At 43.6% G+C, this 24,663-nt stretch overlaps 1 protein-coding gene and 1 long non-coding RNA gene across 10 annotated transcripts in view; one reads left to right on the top strand and one right to left on the bottom strand.

Moving 5' to 3' along the window:
• The window catches only part of PIEZO2 (piezo type mechanosensitive ion channel component 2), a 465,880-nt gene extending 441,788 nt beyond the window's left edge, over nt 1-24,092 (top strand). For 8 of the 9 annotated variants that reach the window (XM_045041964.1, XM_045041959.1, XM_045041957.1 and 5 more), the window contains 11 exons: nt 326-473; nt 572-786; nt 6,423-6,581; nt 8,306-8,453; nt 13,472-13,660; nt 13,984-14,076; nt 15,647-15,819; nt 17,666-17,794; nt 18,979-19,058; nt 21,238-21,421; nt 22,509-24,092. In XM_045041964.1, coding sequence (XP_044897899.1) covers nt 326-473; nt 572-786; nt 6,423-6,581; nt 8,306-8,453; nt 13,472-13,660; nt 13,984-14,076; nt 15,647-15,819; nt 17,666-17,794; nt 18,979-19,058; nt 21,238-21,421; nt 22,509-22,761 — 1,771 coding nt within the window. In that variant the 3' untranslated portion in view covers nt 22,762-24,092. Of the gene's footprint in view, nt 1-325; nt 474-571; nt 787-6,422; nt 6,582-8,305; nt 8,454-13,471; nt 13,661-13,983; nt 14,077-15,646; nt 15,820-17,665; nt 17,795-18,978; nt 19,059-21,237; nt 21,422-22,508 lie in introns of those variants that run through there. The other variant, XR_006588155.1, reaches the window with a different exon arrangement.
• Nucleotides 5,364-8,311, bottom strand: LOC123381310. The gene is made up of 2 exons (XR_006588158.1): nt 7,756-8,311; nt 5,364-7,335 (listed from the first exon to the last, which is right to left on the bottom strand). It is a non-coding gene; the product is annotated as an uncharacterized LOC123381310 (long non-coding RNA).
• Nucleotides 24,093-24,663: the final 571 nt, after the last annotated feature.

Genomic DNA, 24,663 nt, shown 5'->3' with positions numbered 1-24,663 from the left:
ACAGGCAGGGAGTAATTGAATCAGGTGACAAACCCAACACCTCATTTCTGGGGCTTTCGACCATTCTCTTGTGCTTCGAACAACAGAGGAGGCCTGTGGTCTCATCAGCACAAGGAGGCAGAGTGCCAAGGAAGGCACTTGAATGTGTCTGCACTTGCCATTAGAGCAGAAGCTTCCCCACCCCACACCGTGCTCTGCTGGGGCTGAAAAGGGAGGTGTGACCTGCTGGGAGAGAGGGATACGGAGGAATGGAATGATGGAAATACCCGGTCATCCCTCCCATCCTGCCCCTCCTGAAGCAAGTGCTGGGGTCTCTGTTTTGCAGGACTTTGCAAATATATGTGCCCATCAGACAGTTCTTCTACAACCTCATCCATCCAGACTACAGTGCTGTGACCGATGTGTATGTGCTCATGTTCCTGGCTGACACTGTTGACTTTGTCATCATCGTCTTTGGCTTCTGGGCCTTTGGGGTAGGTTGGGGGGTGAAGGCCACCACACTTCTAACGAGTAAGAGTGATGCTGTCCTGTGAAGTGCCACTCGTGCCTAAACCTGTTGTTTCCTTCCCAGAAACACTCAGCAGCAGCAGACATCACCTCTTCGCTGTCAGAGGACCAGGTCCCTGGGCCTTTTTTGGTGATGGTCCTAATTCAGTTTGGAACCATGGTCGTGGACCGAGCACTATACCTCAGGAAGACCGTCCTGGGAAAGGTCATTTTCCAGGTCATTCTTGTGTTTGGAATTCACTTCTGGATGTTCTTCATCTTGCCTGGTGTGACTGAGAGGTAAGGTGGAAGCCGGAGGCACGCTCCCACTTTAACGCAAATATGTTCCAGGAGGTTATCATACCATACGCATCACCACAACAAAATCACCAGGTACAGGCAGAGGCACGGCCGAACAGCACCATGGGTTGGAAAAGTTAGAGATCTTCATCACTATCAAATTCAGTGTGGCTCAAAACGTGAACTGATTCCTCAAACACATTTTCATTGTGTGTTCGTACGCATTCATAGAAATCGGGTTTTTCAGGGTGGGAGAAGTGATGACCTTGGCGATCTGAGAAAACCAGAGGCTTTCCATTGTGATTGTCTCTACCCCTTAGTAGACAGAGATGAACCAGAGATGGTCTTACAGGCACTGCTAAGAGAATGAGAGGCTCTCAGACTATGTCCTATGAGAAAGTGGGACATAAAAAGAGCAGCCTCAAGTTCAATGGGGAAAGGGCCAGTGAGGTCCTTGGAGGTGGCTGTCTGCTGCCTTTCCCTGTCTCCTTGAGCTCTAAGGTCCAGTCATATTGAGGGCGCCATGTCCTCCTACACCTCATGGGAGGTGTTCACTGCCTCCCACTGCCACTTGTTCACTGCCCTTCTCTCCTGCCTCCAACCCACTCTTCCTCCTCACCCTTTAGATTTCCCAGGTTGCTTCCACCAGAAACACTACTTGGAACCGAGTCGGTGCCAAACACATGAACAAATGGATGTGCCAATGAATGAAAGAGAAACAAGGGAGACTGCTATAAATAGGACATTATGGGAACAAAGGGTGAACAGAAGGGGACATGGAAGCACCCATATAATGTAATAGGAATGGTCTTTTTAATGAACATATCATTAAAAGTCTTCATGTTTTACAAGAAGCTGATCTTTTTATCATACCTCAAGGGTCATTCCCGGCCAAGCCTTGTGAATAACATGGCAATCTGGCTGGCCAATGCCATTTTCCGAAGAGTGACTAGAAAGTAATGAAACCTGCTCTCACTTATGTGGTTCATAACTTGACTCAAATGGCATTCTTAACGAGGAAATTCAACTCTCTCCTGACAATGCTTCAGCTACCTGTCTACTCTCACCTGGATGGTTAGGCTGTGTGACCTTTTGATTTTGGTGACAATGCAAATATTGTAAAAGCAAAAATGGAGTTAGGATATTTCCCATGAATCTGAAGTAAAACTAAGTCAATAAAGAATTGTTACCCAGAAAAATACCAGCAGCCAAATAAGTCCTTCACACTATACTGCGTATGGGGAGAGTAAACATATCTCAGCTGATAAAAATAATTCAGATTAAGGCAAGCTTTTTGTTAAAAGACTAGTATTTTGTTAAAATACTTTGCAAGGACATTGTGGATCTTATTTGTTAGTCTTTAAAGTGAAATAAATGCGCTTTTCTCTATAAATAATTCTATATACATATCAACTCAGAGAAGTAAACCACATTCAAAAGCCATGGTAGTTAGATGATGAATGTTATTTCTGTGACATTTAAGAGCATCAATGGGCATTCTCCACCAGCCTTCCTAGAAACTCTTAATTTCAGAGATGAAAGGGACCTTAAAAAGCTTTCTAGACCTGCTAACTTCACAGATGAAGACAGGTAAAACCCATACAGAAGAGTGGTGTCCCCAAAGTCACTCAGTTGGCTAGTGGTGAGACCAGATCCCAATCACAGACCTCTTGACCCTACTGTATGCTACACCCCACCTCCCATGGGGGGGTGCTCACTACCAAGCAGATTTCTTGAAATAATACAACCTACAATTCGTTGTGCAGTTGTGAAAAGGATTTTATTTTTCCATCCCCAGAACAGAGTTCCAGAGCATGGATGTTGCCATGTCCTGATAGAAAAGTTCATAGAGACTGGTGTTTCCAGAAATAGGGCAATGGAGAAGCCATGGAGAATCCTTCAGCAGGATCAAATTACCAAATAGTTGGATTATTCCTGCTGGTATGAGTTTCCAATTGATGCTGTAACAAATTGCCACAAACTTAGGGCTTAAAACAGAATGAATTGATCATCTTACGCTGGACTAAAATCAAGGGGTAGGCAGGGCTGCATTCCTTTCTAAAGGCTCTAGGGGAGAATCCCTTTCCTCGCCTTTTCTAGCTTCTCGAGGTGCTAGCCTTCCTTGGCTCATGGCCCGGCCTCAGTCTTCAAAGCCAACATCAGTGAGTGGAGTCCTCTTCTCATTACTTCACTCTTTCCCTTCCTCCACCATCATGGTTCCCTCTGACCGCAGCTGAGAAAGATTTCTTCCATTAAGAGCTCATTGATTAGAATCAGCCCACCTGGATAACCTAGGCGATCTCCCTACTTCAAGGTCCTTAATCTAATCTCAACTATAAAGCCTTCTTTTTCTTTGAAAGTTAACAGGGGCTCCTGGGTGGCTCAGTTGGTTAAGTGTCCTCCTTTAGCTCAGGTCATCATCTCACAGTTCGTGAGCTTGAGCCCCACATCGGGCTCTGTGCTGACAGCTCAGAGCCTGGAGCCTGCCTCAGATTCTGTGTCTCCTTGTCTCTCTGCCCCTCCCCTACTCATGTTCTGTCTCTCAAAAATGAATCTCTCAAAAAAAATTTTTTTTTAAATTAAAGGTAATATATTCACAGGTTCTGGGGATTAAGCAACAATACCTTGCAAACCGAATAGAGCTGGAATGTTTGTTATAATACCTGAATAATGAAAACTTCAACTCAGTTTCTCATTTATTGAGTACCTGCTATGTCCAGGGCAGTAGACCAGGTGAAAAGGGGCATAACACTAACGTGAATAAAGCAGAGACCTATCCCCATCTGGGAAGGACCACATGATGGGATTCCAGAGATTGAGGCACTATGATAAATACTAACACTATGCCCATAGCTGCACACCTAAGACTAATATAATGTTATATTAGTATAATTAGTATAATTATATTATATATATTATATAATGTTATATATAAAATCTCCTATGCCCTTTGTAGACAGAGGCTTATCCCTCACCTCTAGCTTCTGGTACATCCATTTTCTGTCCCTACAATTTTGCCTTTCTCAGAATGTCACTTAAATGGATCACACATCCTATGGCTTTTAAGGCTGGCTTTTTTCACTTGACATAATATATTTGACATTCATCCATGTTGTTGCATATATCAGTACTTAATTATTTTTTGTTGGTCAGTAGTATTCTATCATGTAAATGTTCCAAAGAGTGTTTAAATATACAAAAGTTGAAGGACATTGGGGTTGTTTATAGTTCTTTGGCAATTGCAAATAAAGCTTCTATAAATATTACCAAAAAAAAAAAAATGGCCACAGAGATCATTTCTGTCTCATTGGATCTCACTTTTGAGCCTCACCTAATGGTCATTCCTAGTGCAATGGATTACCCTATCTTTATTTTTGGACATTTAATTCAAGATATATTAGGATTGGTGAGCCTTGAGTCTACATTGCCAGCATGTCAGTGACAATATAATTTCATGTCATTTCAAGCCATGCTGCCATCACTTGTTAACATCCCAGATTCATTTTTCCTCCTCCAGATATTGTTGCTAAAAATTTTACTCATTACTGTGCAAAAGAAAGCAGTCATTAATAGTTATGTTATATAAATCCTTTTCAAAACAGGAAAAGAATAAGAGAAGGAACAGATTAGGAGTTGAAACTACACAGAAAAAAAATTATGGCTACCAGTTATAATATTCAGCATCAGGAAGCTCCAATATTTTAAATAATTCATCTGATAAGTGATTTTTTCTGTGTGTGGGCACGTGATTTATTTAGTCCACAAACTTTCAGTGGTTGCCTATAGTCTACAAAGTGCTGTGTGGCTGGTGCCGTGGGGGACAGATTGGTGAGTAAGGCATAACTCCAGCTGCTAGTAATAAAGCATGGAGAGACCACCAAAAGAAAAAGTCCTTCACTGTGGGACAACCTTAATGTTCCTATTAGATATAACAGGATTACTTCAGGAACCACTGATTAACTTATTCCAAGTTGATTCACTTTAAGGTTGAAGGAAGGGAAATGTTCATTTATTTTTTCAAGCTTTTATTTAAATTCCAGTTAGTTAGCATAACATACAGTGTAATATTAGTTTCAAATGTATGATTTAGTGATTTTGAAATTTACATACAACACCCAGTACTCATCACAACATGGGTTGGTCCTTTTATAAGGGATAGAAGACAACACAGTTTTATAACTTTTTTTTTAATGTTTATTTTTAAGAGAGACAGAGACAGGATGCGAGTGGGTTAGAGGCAGAGAGAGAGGGAGACACAGAGTCCGAAGCAGGCCCCAGGCTCTGAGCTGTCAGCACAGAGCCCGACGTGGGGCTTGAACTCACAAGCTGTGAGATCATGACCAAAGCCAAAGTCGGACGCTCAGCCAACTCAACCACCTAGGCGCCCCACAGTTTTGTAATTTTGATTATTATTTTGATAGATAACAATTTTTCCTCAGGCAGTTTTCATATAAATTATTTGTAAAATCCAAGGACATTTCCCTGGAAAGCTGAAAGAATGTTCTTTCTTACTATTACACCAATAGAGACAGTCCCTAGAAAGGGAGAGGGAAGGAATACTTGATATTGGCTCTCTGTAAAGTTCTGATATGTTTATTAATAACTTGTCAAGTGCTAGATCATGGTCAAGTGTATTTAACACATTAGGACCTGAAATACCAAAGCTGGTTTCTCTACAGGGGAAGACACTTCTAAGAAATACTTTTAAGATTTCCAGTTGTTGAGATCCACGTAGAGGTCCCTAGGTCCCTGAGATACATGGGCCAGTGCATCCCCGGCTGGTTCTTAGATCTGGTCAACTAAATAGTATTTTCAGTTAAAAAAAAAAAATAACACATGTCTTCTTCTAATGTCAGAATTAAAAGTTAAGACGACGAATCTGAAACATAAAATAAAGAGGAATAAAGAGGAAGCTTTAAGTGTTGCTCTTAACTTTAAACACAGGGAAGATGGTACAGAAGTCTTGGCAAAAGGGACCACCATTTCAACTGCTGAAGATGTCATTGGAGAAAAGAATGTTAGATCATGGAATCATAGATTTTCAGAGCTAGGGAAAGTCTTCAAATGAAGACAGACGTCTTGAGCATGATGGCTTAAGGAACAAAAGCAATAGGTTATAAACACCACTGGAACCAAGGGTGTGGAAACTTTGTTAATCCACGACCTGCCTTTATAGATGGATAGCAAAAAAGGGGGGGATTCATTCCTCAGGATACCTCCTCCTACATCTTCCAAATTACAGGTCCTTTGAAGTAAAAAAAAAAAAATACATCTTTTTGATGAACTTTAATTTGGATCACGGTAGCAGCATCTTTCACATTGTGAGAAAATGTTCATTAGTAAATTCGCTTAAAAAGAAATTAGTTTATTCATGGCCTAAACAACTGAATTATGCACTAACACATTGGAGGCACCATTTGTAGAATTGTTTTTAATTATGAGACTTTCTTACCCTACTGTTTGCCTTCGAAGTGATCTACTACTAGGTGCAGAGAATTCCTTACAACTGACTGAACTGGCTCTACATGCCAGAGGGGCAATTCGACTTTTTTTTTTTTTTTTTTGAATCCTAAACTGGTATGCTCTTATACCAGAAGAATATTCCATTATTTTACTTTTATGTTTTTGCACTTTAGGAAATTCAGCCAGAACCTGGTTGCTCAGCTTTGGTACTTTGTGAAATGTGTTTACTTTGGGTTGTCTGCCTACCAAATCCGTTGTGGCTACCCAACGCGAGTCCTTGGAAACTTCCTCACCAAGAGCTACAATTATGTCAACCTCTTCTTGTTTCAAGGGTAAGGAAGGACACTCTGTGTTGTCACAGTCACTCACAGAGGGGAGGCTGGCAGTAGAAAGGCACTTGTTTCCTTGGGAAGAAACAGGAAGGTGAAAAAAGGCTGATGGGGCAATTAGATCATCACAGAACTCTTATGACTTTTGGCAAAAGACAGATACACCTCTTGAAATAGCCTTTCTAGGTGTAGTTGCCACACACCTGGTCAGCATAGAGTTCTAGAATTATCCACATGGGTTAATTTTCTATTACTGGATCCTGCATAATTACTGTGCTAACATTTCAGGATGAAAACCAGGGATACATGATCCTTAGGTATTAATGTATTTCTGGGCACAATGAAACAGAAATTCGGCATTTGTACTATTTGAAGATCCCCTTGGAATTTTGCGTATACAATGAGTTCCTCCGTTGAAGAGGGCCATTTATTCCACCTAACGTCAACCTGAATGCCACATGACTTCCTTGTCCCTGGTAGTAAGTTAGCTACTAGACAAGGCCTATCGGCTCTTCCGTGTAAGAATTTCGTTGGTAGTATCTCCTCTCTGTTCCAATGAAGATCATACCACAGCCCGGAAGGTGAGGCTGCTCATGGCACCTCTGGCTCCTTGGTTGTACCAGACCTGGCGACAGGTGACTTAGTCACAGAAGAGGTGTTGAGTGTGCTCGATCAGTCACTTAGTGGTGTTCTCTGTGTATGGCCTGATATTTCTTCAATGGGCTGGATTAGTGTTCACTTGGCAGAGCTGAGTGGCCTAGGGGAGAATTTCCAAGTATAACCCAAGCTGTTCTGAAGAGCCTAGGGTGAACCTAGGTCTCCAGCTGGGAGAAGCTCTGTGTTAGTCAAGAAACAGGGAATAGTTCCTAGGCCAGAGAGGAGCCCACGCCAACCCATTCCCAAATATGAGAACGTAAGGCCAGAATCTTATTAACCTGAGGCAGCTACGCAGTCCACCATCTACTAAGTCTACTGTGTGCCCCCAACCCCATGTCCTGCTCCCTCTGACATCTCTCGTCTCCCCTCAGCTTTCACGTATCAGGTGTACAACTTTTCCTAGCTCATTCAACAGCAAAACCCCAGGACTCAATAATCCCGCGACCGACAGATTCTCATAACATAAACACATACACGTTTTAAAATGTAAAATGATGGGTCTTTTTGCAGAAGATATTACCTTAAATGTAGAAAATCCTAAAGAATCAACCGAAACACAGTTGTAAGTAATCAACGAATTCATCGTAAAGTTGCAGGATATAAAACCAACATGCAGAAATCAATGGTGTTTCCATACGCTAAAAACAAAACATCAGAAAAGAAAAAATAAAGAAAACTATCCCATTCATAATAGCACCAAAAAACAATGAAATACTTAGAAATAAATTTAACCAAAGAAATGAAAAGGTCTGGGCAATGAAAACCACAAGACTTTGATGAGACACATGGGAGAGGATACCTTCAAACTTACTTAAAAGGCAATCCTAATTTGTTAAGACCATCAGCAAAAAGAAAAAAATAGAAAAAAGAATGGAAAATACTAAGTCATACGTTGACTTAAGATGAGAAGCAGTTGTATTCCAAGTTAATTTTACCATAAGGGTCACCTTGAGAATTTTTCCCAAGTCATAGGGGCTAAAACAATAAGGAACTACATGAGCTCCCGGGGTTGGGAGGATGACGGGGGCCACCCCACAACTGCCTCTCTAGCAAGATGTGGTTTCTGGCAGGTTCCGCCTCGTTCCCTTTCTGACTGAGCTGAGGGCTGTGATGGACTGGGTGTGGACAGACACGACCTTGAGCCTCTCCAGCTGGATCTGTGTGGAGGACATCTACGCTCACATATTCATCCTGAAGTGTTGGCGGGAGTCTGAAAAAGTAAGCCAATAAAAATGCCTTACCCCTTTTCGTCTCCCTCCCATCCAGGCTGGGTGTAGGATTCATGTGAATCTCTGCAAGCTTTGTGGCCAAATACATGGAGGCAGGGGACAAAAATGGTGAGGACCTGTGACTGTCCCATTGGTTTCCACCCCGGTGGACTTGGGAATTTTGGACTCACTGCTGCCTTAGTCAGCAATGGCATCCAGATGTGTTCTTCTTTTGGCCAGCCCATATTGTAGTTGTTTTTAAAAGAAGAAATGATATATTGCTCTGTGACCCCATAATTCTTAAATGGCTCATTTGGGAGCAGAAGGGAATGTGGTAGGATGGAGAAAAGTGGGGTCAGGTGCTTGGACTCAGGCTCACCCTCTGATTCACTCTTTGATGAGCGACGGGACAACATAACTTCCTTGTGCAAAGGAAATCGAAGTGCAAATATTTGCTTATTCTGTTAGGTTGAATATTAAAGTTTGAATACGGTTACAATTACTGTTATTTATTGGATTTTTTGCAAAAGCTTAACGTCGAAAACGGGAGTCATAACAGCAGTGGAAATGGCTCAACAAGCATTGGCTGAGGTGGTAGAAAGTATCCCTTTTTTTTCTCTTCTTGATAATACCCTCCTTGAAAAAGTTCCCTCCAGTGTATATAATTTCTAGTCTGTTCTGCTGCTGCTTCTTGGAGTTCCAGTTTCATAATCACGGGTCCCACTGACCTGCGGCTCCTGTATTTGTGGGGTTTGTGAGAGTAAAGGAGACAGGGCTGGCGGTAAACTTAAAATCTGCTAGCTTGTCCTCATTCGTAAGGAGCAGAGAAGCTGATAAAATGACAGAATATGGCAGATATTCTACCAAAGGGACTTTGAAGGTAACAGTCATGGCGATGAAGCGTCCAGAAATCGTGACCGATGAAGAAAAGCGGGAAGAACCAAGAATCGTTCTGTCGGAAGTAGAAAAACAAATGGAAGGAGGCAAAGACAATAGCCGCTTTTAACTATTTGAAATAGTGGGAAATAGGGGGGAAGTTTGAATTTGTCTAGAAGACGCGAGATAACAGAGTGGAGACAGGTTGGCAAAAGCTCTAGTAAGCTTCAGTGGCATCTGACGAACTTCCTAACAGTCGAAGCTACCCCATCACAGACTGGCCGCCTCAGGAGGTGGCTGCTGCCCAGAGGTGTCCACATCTACACCGTCACACAGAGGAGAATTTACATCCTGAAACCTCTGTGCTGGGAAGCGTGGGTCCTAGATCTATTCATTCAGCAGTTTATCATATCAGTTGTCTATTGCTGCTTATCAAACTACATCAAACTTAGTGGTTTAAAAATAACCACCTTTTTGGGGGCACTTGCGTGGCTCAGTTGGTTGAGCCTCTGACTTCGGCTCAGGTCACGTGGGTTCAAGCCCCACATTGGGCTCCCTGCTCTCAGCACAGAGCCCACTTCAGGTCCTCTGTCCCCTGCTCTCTCTGCTCCTCCCCTGCTCATGCTCTGTCTCGCAAAATAAATAAACTTAAAAAAATCACAACCATTTTCTTTGCTCACAATTCGGCGGGTCGGCAGTTTGGGCTGCATGTCGCTGGACGGACTTGCCCGGGGTCATCCTGTGGCTGCTGTTCCAGAGGGAGCAGACACGGGCCAGAGAAAGGCCCGAGAGAGAAGCGGTTCAAGAGACAGGCAAGTGGAGAAGATAATTTCGGAATAGAGAGGATCTGAACCTCTGTAGATGGTAAGGAAAAGAACAGTAGAAAAAAAGAAAAAGAAAAATTCTTAGTATCGAAGCCAAAGGATAAAGGTCTGGGTGGGGGGCCTCGGGAAGCGTGGGACCAGAGGCGTGGGTGAATAAGTGAGTAGTGGCAAAGAGGAGTGGCCATCCTACGGGAAGCTGGGGAAAGATGTGGTGAGCCGACTGCACGCCACATAGCCTGGCTTCCGCATGAAGTAGACGAACTTATCTGTTGACAGCAGGAGGGAAGGACGGCATCCTAAAACCCAGAGCCTGTCCACTGAGCACTGGAAACCGTGAGATCCTACTTCCTCTGGATGAATGGGAGGGGAGTCCTCAGGTGGGGGTTTCTGAATCAGAGGGCACATTACTGTCCCACATCGATACAGGGCCACCTTTCATGGGAGCAGCTGTGTCTGCCCCATTTGTTAGCTCTTACAAACTTTTCACTGCCTTTGAGCCAACAGGTGACAACCATCTTTTTTTTTTCAAGTTTTTTTTTTTAATGTTTATTCATTTTTGGGAGAGAGGAAGAGCCAGAGCGTGAGCGGGGGAGGGGCAGAGAGAGAGAGAGAGGGAGACACAGATCTGAAGCAGGCTCCAGGCTTCGAGCTGTCACCACAGAGCCCAATACGGGGCTGGAACCCAGGAACCTTGAGATCATGACCTGAGCAGAAGTCAGGCACTTAACCGACTGAGCCACCCAGGCGCCCCGACAACCTTCTTAATGCTATAGTGAGGAAGTCACAGCCATCGCCCGTCGTCCTTGTGAAGGACAGGGTTTGCTGTGCCCTAGAACACGAAGCATTCCTCCCCACAAAGGGTTTACGATTATTGTTGTCATTTTATCTTCAAGAAATAAAAAGCCTCATTTCAATGTATCACCTTTGGTGATACATGAATCACCTCTACTTAAATATATACTTCTATCTTATGCTCAGTCGCTGGCTATTTCAGAATAAGAGCCTTTTAAATCACACGTAGTACAATTTGCTAAGGAACTTAGGTGTGTGGGAGGTCAGTGTCAGGGGAGTCCAGGCGAAGCTGGCACGCGTTTTTACTCCGTCCCATCAGAGACAGAAACGTTACCAGTGACCATCTCTTGTCCAGTATAAAGCAGAAGAGTAAGCTGCTTCTAAAAGTAAATTTTCTTGGGGCACCTGGGTGGCTCATTCGGTTAAGTGTCCGACTTCGGCTCAGGTCATGATCTGGCGGTTTGTGAGTTCGGGCCCCGTGTCGGGCTCTGTGCCGACGGCTCGGAGCCTGCAGCCTGCTTCAAATTCTGTGTCTCCCTCTTTCTCTTCCCCTCCCCTGCTCGTACTCTGTCTCTCAAAAATAAATAAATGCTAAAAGAAAAAAATTAAGTAACTTTTCTTGGGGATTCTTCCAAGTCGAATGTGCTGTGTTCCAGGGGCTTTATGAACACACTTTATGAAGCCAGAACAATTTCCTAAAAGGCAGAGTGTTGGCATAGGAGCACTCACAAATGCAGGCCACTCGGTCCCAGTCCTCGTTTCCAATGGTTTCCAGGCAGCCACGTCCCAAAACATTTTAGGAAGCTGATTGGAAATGTAGCCTGGAAGGTTATGCAAACTGGGAGACCCAGAAGAGCATTGACTTACCCAGGAAAGGGGTGACAGGCAGTGCAGGACAGGAAGGGGACGGTCCCTTTGAAAGGTGAAGGGGGAAGTAGCCTCAGAGTTAGAGAGAGGTCCAGAGGTGCTGGCCCTGTCCTGCCCCGGGGCTGAGCAGGAGAAGGGGGAGAGCGGAGGGGGAGGTTCTGGGGATTTTAGCAGCGAGCCTCAAAGGGTGGCCTCCAGGAGAGGAACCGATATGGCACCACTACAGTCAGAAGAGACCCAGGCTGTTCTTAGCAGAGAAAAGTCTTGAACCAACAAAACACTTCGCCACCTTGTGCCTGAGCGCTCCTGCGTGAGGATGAGAGGCAGTTTGTCTCAACTTGCTTCCCGGAGAAAAAGATGAAAAAGCAAGCCTGTGTGTGTGTGAATATATATCTGAAATTCTCCAATACTGCAGTTTTTTTTTCACAATAGAAAATTGTAATCAGTGGCCTCAAATTCCAGCGCAAAGATACCGAAATACAGTGCTGGATCTGAACATCGTGTCCTAACTCGGAGCACAGCCACTGAGAGGCACTATCTCCTGAGCACAGAATCCATAATGCTGCCCATACTGGCTCCCGTGCACCCCCGTCCAGCCCCCGCCCTATACTTCCAGGCCTGACTTCAGCAATCACGGACGGCCAGGGCCCATAGAGCCATTGTAGCAGTGCTGGCTCCCAGACCTCTGTCCTTGTTGGTCGCTTGTCACATGAGCTCAGCGCCTGCAGGCAGAATGTGGATGAGTTTTCCTTACCTCACCTCTAGTGAAATGAATGGCTGCCTCCTGAGGGATTGTGCCCCCCAGGATAAATCTCACAGCCAGGCTGGGGAGTGGGGGTAACCCCCATATTGTGTGTGCAGCCCAGCTTCAGGGGCTGACCCTGGAAGGCAAAAAGGTCACGGAGAAGCAACATTTAGGCAAGGATTACACGTGCATATCTGAAGCCCTTTTGATTCCGGACAGCAAAGCTGGCTCCTTGCGCCTTGCTTAGGAGCAGTGCTTGGTGGGTCCCTAACAAAGCTGATGGAAGTGATCCCATCCCTCCCAAATGCACTGCTTTTGTAGGACAGAGCAGGTCCCTCACGTGACGCACACTTCTGCCACCACCCTCACTTCCTGCTGTTCAGCACGGCCCCCGCTGAGGACCCGCGTGGAGTCCTGGCGGCCGAGAGAGAGGGCTCTTCTGATCGTATAGATCTTATTGCAGGGCTTGAACCACACTGCCTTCTGACAACGTGTGTCATGAATGAAGTGAAAACCTTTTTTCCACCCACCAAGAGCAGGTGGTTGATAGGCACAGCTTTTGGAATATTCAGGAATTTTCAGTAAAATGTCTTTCTCCCACATGATCCCTTGAAAGCAGAGGCTTTGTTCAGCAGTATTTGATCCATCGGTCCATAGGTTCATCACCAGCCAAAACCAACACAGTTTTAAGGAGAAAGTCCCTCGGGTCCCGCTGGTCCCTCGTGGCACCACCGTGGGGACGTGTTGGGTGCTCCTTAGAGCTTCACATCACTACTTAATTTCCTAGAGTGACCTGAACGAACTGAGCAGAATCAGGACTCAGTCGGGTCCCGCGGCAAGAGCGCGCACCCCTCCTCCCCGACCCAGACCCTGCCTGCTTCTCGGGGCCAGAAGCCTGAGCCCGGTGTGACCCCTCTGTTGCAGAGATACCCGCAGCCCCGGGGGCAGAAGAAGAAGAAAGTGGTGAAGTATGGCATGGGAGGCATGATCATCGTTCTGCTCATCTGCATTGTCTGGTTTCCCCTTCTCTTCATGTCCTTGATCAAATCTGTGGCGGGGGTCATCAACCAGCCCCTGGACGTCTCGGTCACAATCACCCTGGGAGGGTACCAGGTAACCGCTGTGCCCCTCCCCCAGGGCTCACTCACCTGCCGGCGCCTTTCCCAATAAACAGCCACAGGATGTGGAGTTAGCTTTGGTGCTCCAGATTCCTCCCTACATTTCGGCTGGTCAGCGAATACGTGATGTATGAGATAAGTAAAGCACCGAGGACAGTGAAAGAATCGTTTTGTTCTGGTTGGGTAATCACTTCAAAAAGAGATCTCTGAGGCCAGCTGCCCTCGGGTACCCGGGGGGGCGATAACACGGCGGAAATATTGTTCTTTGAAGAGACGGGCCTTGGAGGGCTAACGGCACCTTGTTTCTTTGTTTTTCAGCCTATTTTCACAATGAGTGCACAGCAGAGCCAGTTGAAAGTTATGGATCAGCCCAAGTTTAATAAATTTATGAAAGCTTTTTCTAGGGACACTGTAAGTAAATGCATGTAGTAGATCTCTGTGAAGACCTTTCTAGACGAAAGGTGAGCTCACTGCTTGTCATTTTGTTCACTCCTCTGTCATGGCCTGTGGTGGTGGGAGGGACTTTTCAGGGGTTACCAGGGGTCCGCAGCGCATTTCTGGCCACGGGCCCCTTCGATACTCTGAGCCATTATGTCCGTATCATTGGATATGTGTTAATAAACGTAATTGTAATTCGGGACATTTTAATGTAAGCTTAACAGATGTAGGTCCTCTTTCATATTTTTAATTTTTTTTTTAATTGTAGTAGATACTGACCCCTTTGATGGGTAGGTCTAATCTGAGAATCTATATCAAGGGAGTCATTCAAAATGTTGGAAAAGCTCTATGCAGGCCTTGCTTGTGCTGGCATTCTCTGCATTAGCAAAAGCTGGAAGCCACTGAGGGCTTCGTAACTAGGGACCGGTTAAATAAGTTATGGCAAATGTATCAAGTGAATTCGATAGGCACTGGCTGCCCTAGGGCGGTCGGCGTGGGAGAAGGGGACCACCACTTTTCATTTTATTTACATGCTATGTCTTCTGAATATTTTCCGAGCAGCGTCTTTCATAATACAAAATAGTCATTGCAGAGACTCTGCGTGGCGTGAACATTTCTCAAGATAAAACCTAAGTGAAAAAGGACACACATTCCTATTTTTTAAATTAAAACAAATGAAATCTACATTTCCTACCATATATCACAGCGGTGATGCCCTGGTGGTGAAGTTGCGGCTGATGTATTCTCTTCCGTACCTTACAAACTTTTAATCACATGATAAATCGAGCTTTCAGAATTAAAATTTGCTTTACAAATAATACTTTGTATTTAAAGAAAATGATTAGGCACACCGATGCTTATCTCCTTTATAAAATTATCAGCCTCTAATGCACACTGCCAAAACCAATCTTGAGGGATGTGCAGCTGTGAAGACAGGACCAGGATATTGTGGGTGGATTAAATTCAACTGGGTGGTGAGAGGGAACACCCCAATAGTTGATACATTTCCTTCTTAATGGGGAGGAAAATGACACCAAGTCATTTGTCTTTTCTTTATTGATGAGTTGGGATGATCCCATAGCTGTATTGGTGCGGCAACATCACCAAGATTGCTCTGTGGCACTCGGGCTGCCCATCCCTGTGGGGAGGGGAACAGAATAGTGCAATTGAGCATGAAGACCATGCACTGTAAAAATTGCCCTTCCTTACTAAGAATTCCCCTTCATGTAGCCAGTTACAAAGAACAGTAATCACTTTATTTGTACATCACCACAGAGGGCACATGGGTGGATCAGTCCGTTGGGCGTCCAACTTCGGTTCAGGTTATGATCTCAAGGTTGGTGGGTTCGAGCCCCACGTCGGGCTCTGTGCTGACAGCTCAGAGCCGGGAGCCTGCTTCAGATTCTGTCTCCCTCTCTCTCTGCCCCTCCCCTGCTTGCGCTGTGTCTCTCTCTCAAAACTAAATAAACATTTTTGAAAAATTTTTATTTGTACATCACCATATACATGATCTATTTATGCATGTGTATTTGTGCGCATACAGGGTGCTATGCAATTTCTGGAAAATTATGAAAAAGAAGACATAACTGTAGCAGAACTGGAAGGAAACTCAAATTCTTTGTGGACCATCAGCCCTCCCAGTAAGCAGAAAATGATAAGCGAACTCATGGACCCCAATAGTAGCTTCTCTGTTGTTTTTTCATGGAGTATTCAGAGGTAGTTACTGTATTTCCATGCATAATTTCCCCTTTCCCCCCAATCTAAACTCGGGGTGGGGGTGGGTGGATAGAAGTAAAGAAAAAGTCGATGGATGTGGTTTATAGCTGACATTACACTTTGGGAACGTTCACTCGATGCTATAGCTAACATCTGTGTTTACTAAATAACAGTTTGCCTAGGAATCTCTGACAAAAATAAGAGCTTCTTAGTTTTCCTTTTTTCTACTCACTCCAGTTTTTAAAGAGAGGCTGGCAGTGAGTTTTGTGAATGAGAGAGAGAGAGAGAGGTAAAGCAAAAAGAAAAAGTGTCATGACTTATAAAATGAAATGGTCTGGATGATTGTAAGATTTCCCTGAAAGGTGGACATTTGGTCTTAGCAATGAAGAATTGGCAGTCTCGGGAACCCGAATTCTCACTCGAATCCCTCCAACGTAGGGAGGTCCTGTCAGATCTTTAAGCAGGAGATGTGAGAGCAGCCTGGGAGTCCCAAGATGGGAGAGCTGAGAGAGATTCCTTCTTACCTAACCTGAGCCCATGGCCAGCACGTGGCCACTACTGCACTTGTTGATCTGTGTTAAGTTTGTATTTAAACTCAGTTAGTTAACACACAGTGTAATATTAGTTTCAGCTGTACAGCATAGGGATTCTTCACTTCCATACAACACCCGGTGCACCTCACAAGTGCCCTCCTTAATCCCCATCACCTATTTCACCCATCCCCCCACCCACCTCCCCTCTGGTAACCGTCGGTTTGTTCTCTGTGGCTAAGAGTCCCTTTCCTGGTTTGCCTCTCTCTTTTTTTCCCCTTTGCTCACTTATTTTGTTTCTTAAATCCTGCACATGAGCGAAATCATATGGTATTTTTCTTTCTCTGACAGACTTATTTTGCTTAACATAATACTCTCTAGCTCCATCCATGTCTGTGCAAATGACAAGATTTCATTCCTTTTTACCGCTGAGTAATATTCCATACACACACACCCCCCCCACATCTTCCTTATCCATTCATGAGCGTGTCTTAAGAAAAGTTCTTGCATTCAGAAGCCCAATGTGTTAGTGAAGCAATCGGGGGACCTCAACACAATACACTAGTTGGTTGGCTTAGTGTTTGTTTGTTTGTATTTGTCATAGTCTTGTGATTCAGGATTCTATGCCAGCAGTCAAATGACAGGTTCATTGGGTTCATGGTTCCTGGCTTCTAGGATAAAATTAAGAAAGAATTCTGATAGGTACAGAAGAAGGCTTCTCCAATCTAAAGTGAACTTACAAGGAAACAGTAAAGAAATATCTGAAAGGGGGCTGTTCAGAATTGAAAGAACTCTTTCTGTCATCTTATTTTCTCCTTTAGAACATCCCAAATTCCTCACATGAAATTCTGTACTGCCAAAATTCACTTTCTAGCCTTTTCTTTGAAGAGCTACCAAAATAATAATAATAATAAATAATAACAATATTAAAGATCAACTCTTGATGGAACATTCTTTAAAAGCATGGATTCTATTAGTCATCATGGAGACTAACCTCACTAGATTAATAAAAAAAAAAGTGTTTCAGAAACTCATTATCAGAGCATCAAGACGGTTTCTCTTCTAGTCAACAGACTCTGCCCTCTCACCTGCCATCTGTTTTAAAGGTGTTTGTGGCCTCCCCGGGCTTTACTAACTTGGTTGTCTAAGAAGCTGGACGTAAAGGTGAGGTGGACAGAAAAGGTTGGGGGTGACAGTTGTGGATCCAAGGAAGACTTGGTGAGATTAATAAAATGAAGAGTCAAGTGAATTTTTGAACGTCTCTTCTAGACTTTCAAGTAATCACTGACATTGAGCCTTTTTATTTCTCTTCACAGAAACATGAGTTTGGGTGCAAAGGCAGAAATTGCAACCGATAAGCTTTCTTTTCCTCTTAAAAATACCACACGAGAACATATAGCTAAAATGATAGCCGGCAACAACACGGAAAGTTCAAGAACACCGGTGTAAGTGATTGCTCCTGTTAATTAGCTTTAATAGATGGATGTATCTGGTACAAAATCTGCATCTGCAAACTCACGTATACCAAAAATGCAACTTTCTTCAGTAACTCAAGTCAATCTCTACTTGGAGGCCTCATTGTGTTACATTAAGGCAGCTCTGTTTTCCTCCCCCGGTACTCTGTCCACCTAGCCCTGGGAGTACTGACCTTGTTCCTGGGTAGCAAACTTTGCTCTTATCTGACCATAATCACCAAAAGCCAGAGAAAGCCCCTGGGATACCCCTCCTCTACTATGACCCCCTGGCCTGGGGTCATTGAATGGATGGGAGATGAGGGGAAGATAAGGGGTAAAAGGAAATTTGGGGGGGGGGATCTACATCTTAATATATTCTCCTGCCATATAAGTACTCCACTTCAAACAGATATAAGCTGTGATGTCTAGATTCTAAGCAGGAGGGAGAAAAAATGCTATTGGTGTAAAACCACTAAATGAAGTATTCCAGACGTCCACCAGCCAATGCCTAGTTCTGACCTCCAGTCTGCCTTGGCCCCACTTTAATGCAGTGAATATAAGCCGCCATGATGCAGTCCTCAGACGTGCTCCCTACGACAGCCTTTGTTAATCACTAAAGTTGAAGGAACCTCAAAGACTGTCAGTTCCTCCCCCATTATTTCATGAGAGAACAGGCAGGCCTAGAAAGACACAGCGACCTGCTCAGGTCACTTAGCTTGTCCTTGGCAGAGGGAGGGTTAGGTCCAGGCCACTAGTTCTCCCCTCAAGCCTCAGTCTTATCACTAGATAGATTCATGCCGTCCACTTGATTATAGATATATCTAGAGAGAGAGAGTACAGACCTAGATCCTAGCAAGAAAGACAGTCCCTTGCTTCAGAAACAGTCACAGTCATGGAAAATCTCTGTAGCAGTTTTCAAGTCATAAACTGCTCATGTACAGAGTTTACTTGAGCATTCGAATAGAAACAAGTAAAATTGTTTTGGCTTCAGAGAATTCTAGTTATAATGGAACCCATAAATTGCGATGACATCATATTGTATACATATACAAAGATTCACCATTATCGTTTGGTATGAGGTCAAAGTAGCAACAAAAAAAATCAATTTTATGTGGGTAAGACAACTAAAACTTAATTACGCTTCCCCTCCTTTTTTTTTTTTTTTTAACATACAGGACTATAGAAAAGATCTACCCATATTACGTGAAAGCACCTAGTGATTCGAATTCAAAACCTATAAAGCAACTTTTGTCTGGTAAGGCTGAGAAGGAATTATTTCAGAACTTTTTTTTTAACCTTCTTTTATTCAACTTCTACAGTTTGCATTTTCAACCTTTCTCGAGCTTCTTTCCAGTTTTCTGTCTCTGTGAGACAGAGCTTATAGGAAGCATGAGACTCCCAGCTGCGTTCCACAGCCAGAAGGAATCAGTCAGTCACCAGAAGCCATATTCTTCATTGTTTTCATTGATGTAGAACTTGATGGGCTTAAATCCACATTTAGTGCCTTAGTCTGTTTACTTGTTTCTATTAACGTCCATATCTTGGGCAGAAAATGGCCTCATGCAGTATTAAATATGAAGGCCCCAAGATAAGAACAATAAAAAGGTAGCAGGAAATGTGGGTGATTCAGCCCAAGGGTCGTTAAGGATCAACAGTAGTCTCTAGGGACTGTATTTACCCCAAATAACAGAGATGGTAGTAAGATGATGATACGGAATTCTTAAGCATTAATTATGAAGCATTGTTTGACTTCATCAGTTGCCTGGACCAGAACAGATGGGTATGGATGGTAAAAGTAGAAGGACAATGCGGTATATATCCAAGTCACATTCATTCCTTTGCCAACATGGGTTGCTCATTGTCACCAGGCAGTATGCCAGGCACTGGAGACGAGGTTCTACATGGTTCATGTTTAGCTGGAAAGATGGGGATTGCGTAGGTAAACAGGTAGACGCCCCCATGGAGATCTCAAGAAGTAGAGGCAGCATAGAGGTTCCGAAGACAAGGGTGGGCGGGCCCCCACATCTCTATGCATTTCTTCCTCATGAGGTTCAGCCTGTGAAGTCCCCCTTCCCCACACCACAGGTCTTGGTGTTCTCAGGTCCTGCCGACACAACAATTTCTCTGATTAGCTTTACTGAGTTCTGTCTGATCTTTACCATAAGGCCTATTTACCATACGTTGGTGGTTATCACCAGTTTGCAAAGGGGGAACCAAGGCCCAGTGTGTGAATTACTCAGCAAAGGTTATACAACCAGTACGTGGACAAACTAGATGCAAACATGGGCCAGATGTCCCCCTTCAGAACTCTCTAGACTTCAGAACCAAGGTTCTTTTTCTTCCTGAGCATTCTCAGTGGTTCACATTCTTCTTGAGGAGGGGTTTCTTTATCTTTATGAGTCTCCTGCCTCACTCTCCATCCATCCATCCATCCATCCATCCATCCATCCAATAAACTTACATTGCCACACACTGTCCTAGATTCCTTTGATCTAGGAATTTAGCAGGAAATAATGCAGCCATGGCCCCCACCCTCACAGAGTTTATAGTCCACCACCATGATTCTCAGTGGAGGCCATATTATCATTGGCAGTGGTGGTATTTTCTTAGAAAGGCCTACACAGAGATCTCCAAGCTTTCTGTTGGCCCTTTTACTGTTCTTCCATATTCACCCTAAGCTCCAACACAAGCAATCATTAACCACACATCATGGGTTTTCAGAACTTTCCTGAGCTTCATGCCATCAATCCTTGTGGAAATAACCTCCTCTCCGTCTCCATCTCCACTTTACTGATGTTCTCAGCAAAATTCAACTCAGAAGTCATGTCATCTGGGAAGCCCTCATGGATCCTACCAACCAGAATTGTTCTCTCCTTGTCAGCACAGGTCTCATAGTGGTTGCCACGTGCCCATAAGTTGTGCTCATGTACATGGCCTGTTCTCATTGAGATATGGAATTGTGCTGTATTCAACTCTGTAACCCCTGATCACCTAACAGAGGGCCTTCCTCCCAGAAGACACTCAATAAATGCTAGTAATATGATTGGATTAATCAAGTCAATAAAAAGTCAGTGATCTGGGTTTTTAAATGTCTAACTAGTTGCTTGGAATTATTAGCAAAGAAATATACTCATGTATATTAAGTATGTGTGATACTCACGTATATATCACGTGGGTCTTCGCTCTCTCCCTGTGATATGGCTGCCATGCTCACTTAGCAACAGTGAGCGTCCTCTTTAGCGACAAGGAGAAACCTTATGCACACCTGCGGCCCACTTTTCTTTCTCCACTCACACTGTTAACATGTGCCCTACTCATCCTGGCATCACACGCTACGGATAGTGGTAATCAGGTTCTGCCATCTGACAATTGTTTGCGTGCATTGAATCTTAATATGCTTATGCTAACTTGGTTTCATTTTTCTCGTCTTGCAGAAAATAACTTCATGAATATCACCATCATTTTGTCCAGAGACAATACAACTAAATCTAACAGTGAGTGGTGGGTTCTCAACCTGACTGGAAACAGAATATACAATCAGCACGCTCAGGCCTTGGAACTGGTGGTCTTCAATGACAAAGTCAGCCCGCCCAGTCTGGGGTTCCTGGCTGGCTATGGGTAAGGACGCATTTCAGTTAGCAGTCACAAGAGCCTACTTCTGTGTCATATAAAGTTGATGGGAAGCTTTGTACCTTCCTAAAATTCTTGAACTTAACAGCTGCAGTGTTAAAATTCATAGATCATTGGCCCTTCAAGAACCAGAGTCCCAAAGAAGTCAAAATGCCTGGGGTGAATAACACCATTAAGGACAGGACTAGAAGTCATAGTTCTGGTTTCTTGACTCCACGTCTTCCTGTTACGTTTGATGTAATTCAATGTTTAAACTTAGAAATTGGTGTAGGGTTATCTCTTTTCCGTATAGATTGCCTTCTGACCTCAGCAGATGCTCAGTCAAGCATCGCAATTTTGGACATGGTCCAATGTCCAAAATGGTCTGATGCTATCATTTCACCGTGTTCTGATGCTTACATTCTAAGACACACGCATCCCCTACAAGACATGAAAGTCTGTTAAGAAGTCAGTGTCTATGCAGAATTATAGCATTAAAATAAATAGCTAGGTGCAGAAAAGTATATATAGTACAATTGCATTTCTATCAAGTATATTATGTGGTTTCTTTATATAATATTTGCAGTAAAACCCCCTGAAGTTCATGCATGAGACTACTAGCGTTGGTTGTTTCCAGAATTGAGATTTTTTTGACACTTTTATTTTTCAAGTCTTAAAACACTGTAATGTATAAAGTGTGTTTACACAAGGAATATGAATTACCTTTAAAAAAATTTTTTTTAATGTTTATTATTTTTGAGAGAGAGAGAGAGAGCCAGAGAGCAAGCAGGGAAGGGGCAGAGAGAGAGGCAAACACAGAATCGGAAGCAGGCTCCAGGCTCTGAGCTGTCAGCAAAGAGCCCTATGCAGGGCTTGAACTCACAGACCGCGAGATCATGACCTGAGCTGAAGTTGGCTGCTTACCCAACTGAGCCACCCAGGTGCCCCTGAATTACCTTTTTAATAAACAGAGTAAATGTTTTCACCAAAGGGAAAAACTCTACAGAAATTTTGTTATTTTTTTCTTTTAGACGTGTTCTATTAACTGTGTTTAACTGGTAGATACAATTTCTAGCTACCTTTTTTTTTCCCCCAGTATCATGGGATTGTATGCTTCGGTTGTCCTTGTGATTGGGAAGTTTGTCCGTGAATTCTTCAGTGGGATTTCTCACTCCATCATGTTTGAAGAGCTTCCAAATGTGGACCGAATTCTGAAGTTGTGCACAGATATTTTTTTAGTTCGAGAGACAGGGGAACTGGAACTCGAGGAAGATCTCTATGCCAAATTAATATTCCTGTACCGCTCACCAGAAACCATGATCAAATGGACTAGAGAAAAAACAAATTGATGCTTTAAGACACAGACTGCAGATCAAATTAACATTTGAATTTTAAAAAAAGCACAATATCCTCATAAGAGCTAAGCATTTCTAGTTGGATGGAAATGGTTTCTCTTCTGACAGGTGGTCAAAAGGAGCTGACTTCCTTCTGCAGTCTAAGCTACCTTGTAAATGAAGGCGCTGTTGAAAATGTTATTTGTAATTCCATTTCTCCAAAATCAGGGCTATTTGTTTTATGATATAGTCAACAGTGTCTTGCATTCTGATTGACGATGCAAAGGAATCATTTATGGGTCTCCTCCCTCAGAGAAGCAGGAGAGAAGAAGGGAAAAGGAAAGTTGCCCATGGTTTTCTGTGCGGAGCCCGCACACCACACTTCCTGAAGAGATGCTCTAGTTCAGTAGGCCGCACCCTGTTGCCAACGGGGAAGCTGCCGTGGGGAGAACAGATGGGCCTCAGCACGCCCCGAAAATACGCAACAGCAATAGGAGGCTGAAACTCCTGAAGAGATTTCTGGGGCGGGGGGGGGGGGCGGGAAACAAGAGAGGGAGCCAAAGACCCATGAAGATACCAGTGGACAAACGAGCCTCATTCTAAGCAAAAAGTTAACATTAGTGACACTCTTACTGCCTTATCTTAACTGAAGACTAGTAAAAAAACAAAAAAAAAACAAAAAAAACTTTCCATTAAACACCAGTGACTTCTCAGGAAAAAAGAAAAAGCAGCAAAACAAAAATGGGGACACCGGTGTTGTCGAGGCCCAGCAAATGACTCGCTCCAGTGGTGGCTGTTATGCTTCAGAGTCCGGCTCCTCCTCAGACACAGGCTCCAGGTAGAATGATGAAAATGGCGCCCAGCTGGGCATGGAAATCTCTGGCTCTGTAACTCTTTCCCAACTGAGGTCATGAACGCCCTTCTACCTTTTTCCCCATCCCTCAACACGCTTTTTCCCATTTCGATGATTTAAGGCAATGGTTTTTTCCAGTATGTGACATTTTCCTTCCTGTTTTTCAGGTATATCGAAGAGTTTACATATTCCAATTCACATTTTTACATCTGAGACGGGTTTTTTAAGTTCATAGTTATGGAAGAAATATGTATATTGAGCTTGGGGAAATAAAAAAAAAACGGCCTTTTCTTAAATTATTATTATTGGTAATACAACCTCTTCATTAAATAACGATGTAGCATGAAAATTTATGACTGAAATGTAGTTTTAATTCTGTATTAAAATACAGTTTCTGAGGAGTCATTAAATGGACTAGAACATGTCCAAAAAAATGATCCTGTGTAGTCTGGGTTCAGGACTGACTTAAAATAAAGCACATCTTGCAAAGCCATTTCAAGAATAGTCTTCATTCTGCCTCCTTTGCGTGAAGTAGGAAAAAATTACTCTTTTCAATACTGTGTACAAGGAGTTTAAAAAAATCATGGTAAGGGAATATGGAGCTTTAAAAAAACAGAGATCCGACGGTGTTCGGTGTCTTCTAGAGAACTGGTGCATATTTTTCTTCGGGCGGGAAAGCCAGCGTACTTCCCACCCTGTGGCAATCAGCTCCTCCAGTCGTCGTAGCAGTAAACTCAGACCACAAACTGCGGCCCACACTCTGATTTCCCAACAACACGAACAATCATTGTGCGTATTCCGGGTTGTGAACTCTTTCTTTGAAAACAGGGCAGCTCAAGGGAGTTTCCAGAGCAGGTTATGACACATTCAGGAAGGAGGAGAAGTAGGAAATCCTCCCGAGAAGAAAGTGGAAAGGCAAACTATACCAGAATGGTAATGCTCTTCAAGAGAGCAATTTCCAGGGTTCAAGAAGAAGCTTCCTGTATGTGTGGGGGGAGGGGGGGTATAGAAGGAAATATAAAAGATAGAAATAAAGGATTGTAGAAAGGAGGCGCTTCCTCCGG

This window comes from Felis catus, chromosome D3 (genome assembly GCF_018350175.1).
Source record: "Felis catus isolate Fca126 chromosome D3, F.catus_Fca126_mat1.0, whole genome shotgun sequence".
Classification (NCBI taxonomy): Eukaryota; Metazoa; Chordata; class Mammalia; order Carnivora; family Felidae; genus Felis; species Felis catus.
Note: the sequence above shows the minus strand (reverse complement) of the source record. Positions and strands in the feature narration are given on the sequence as shown.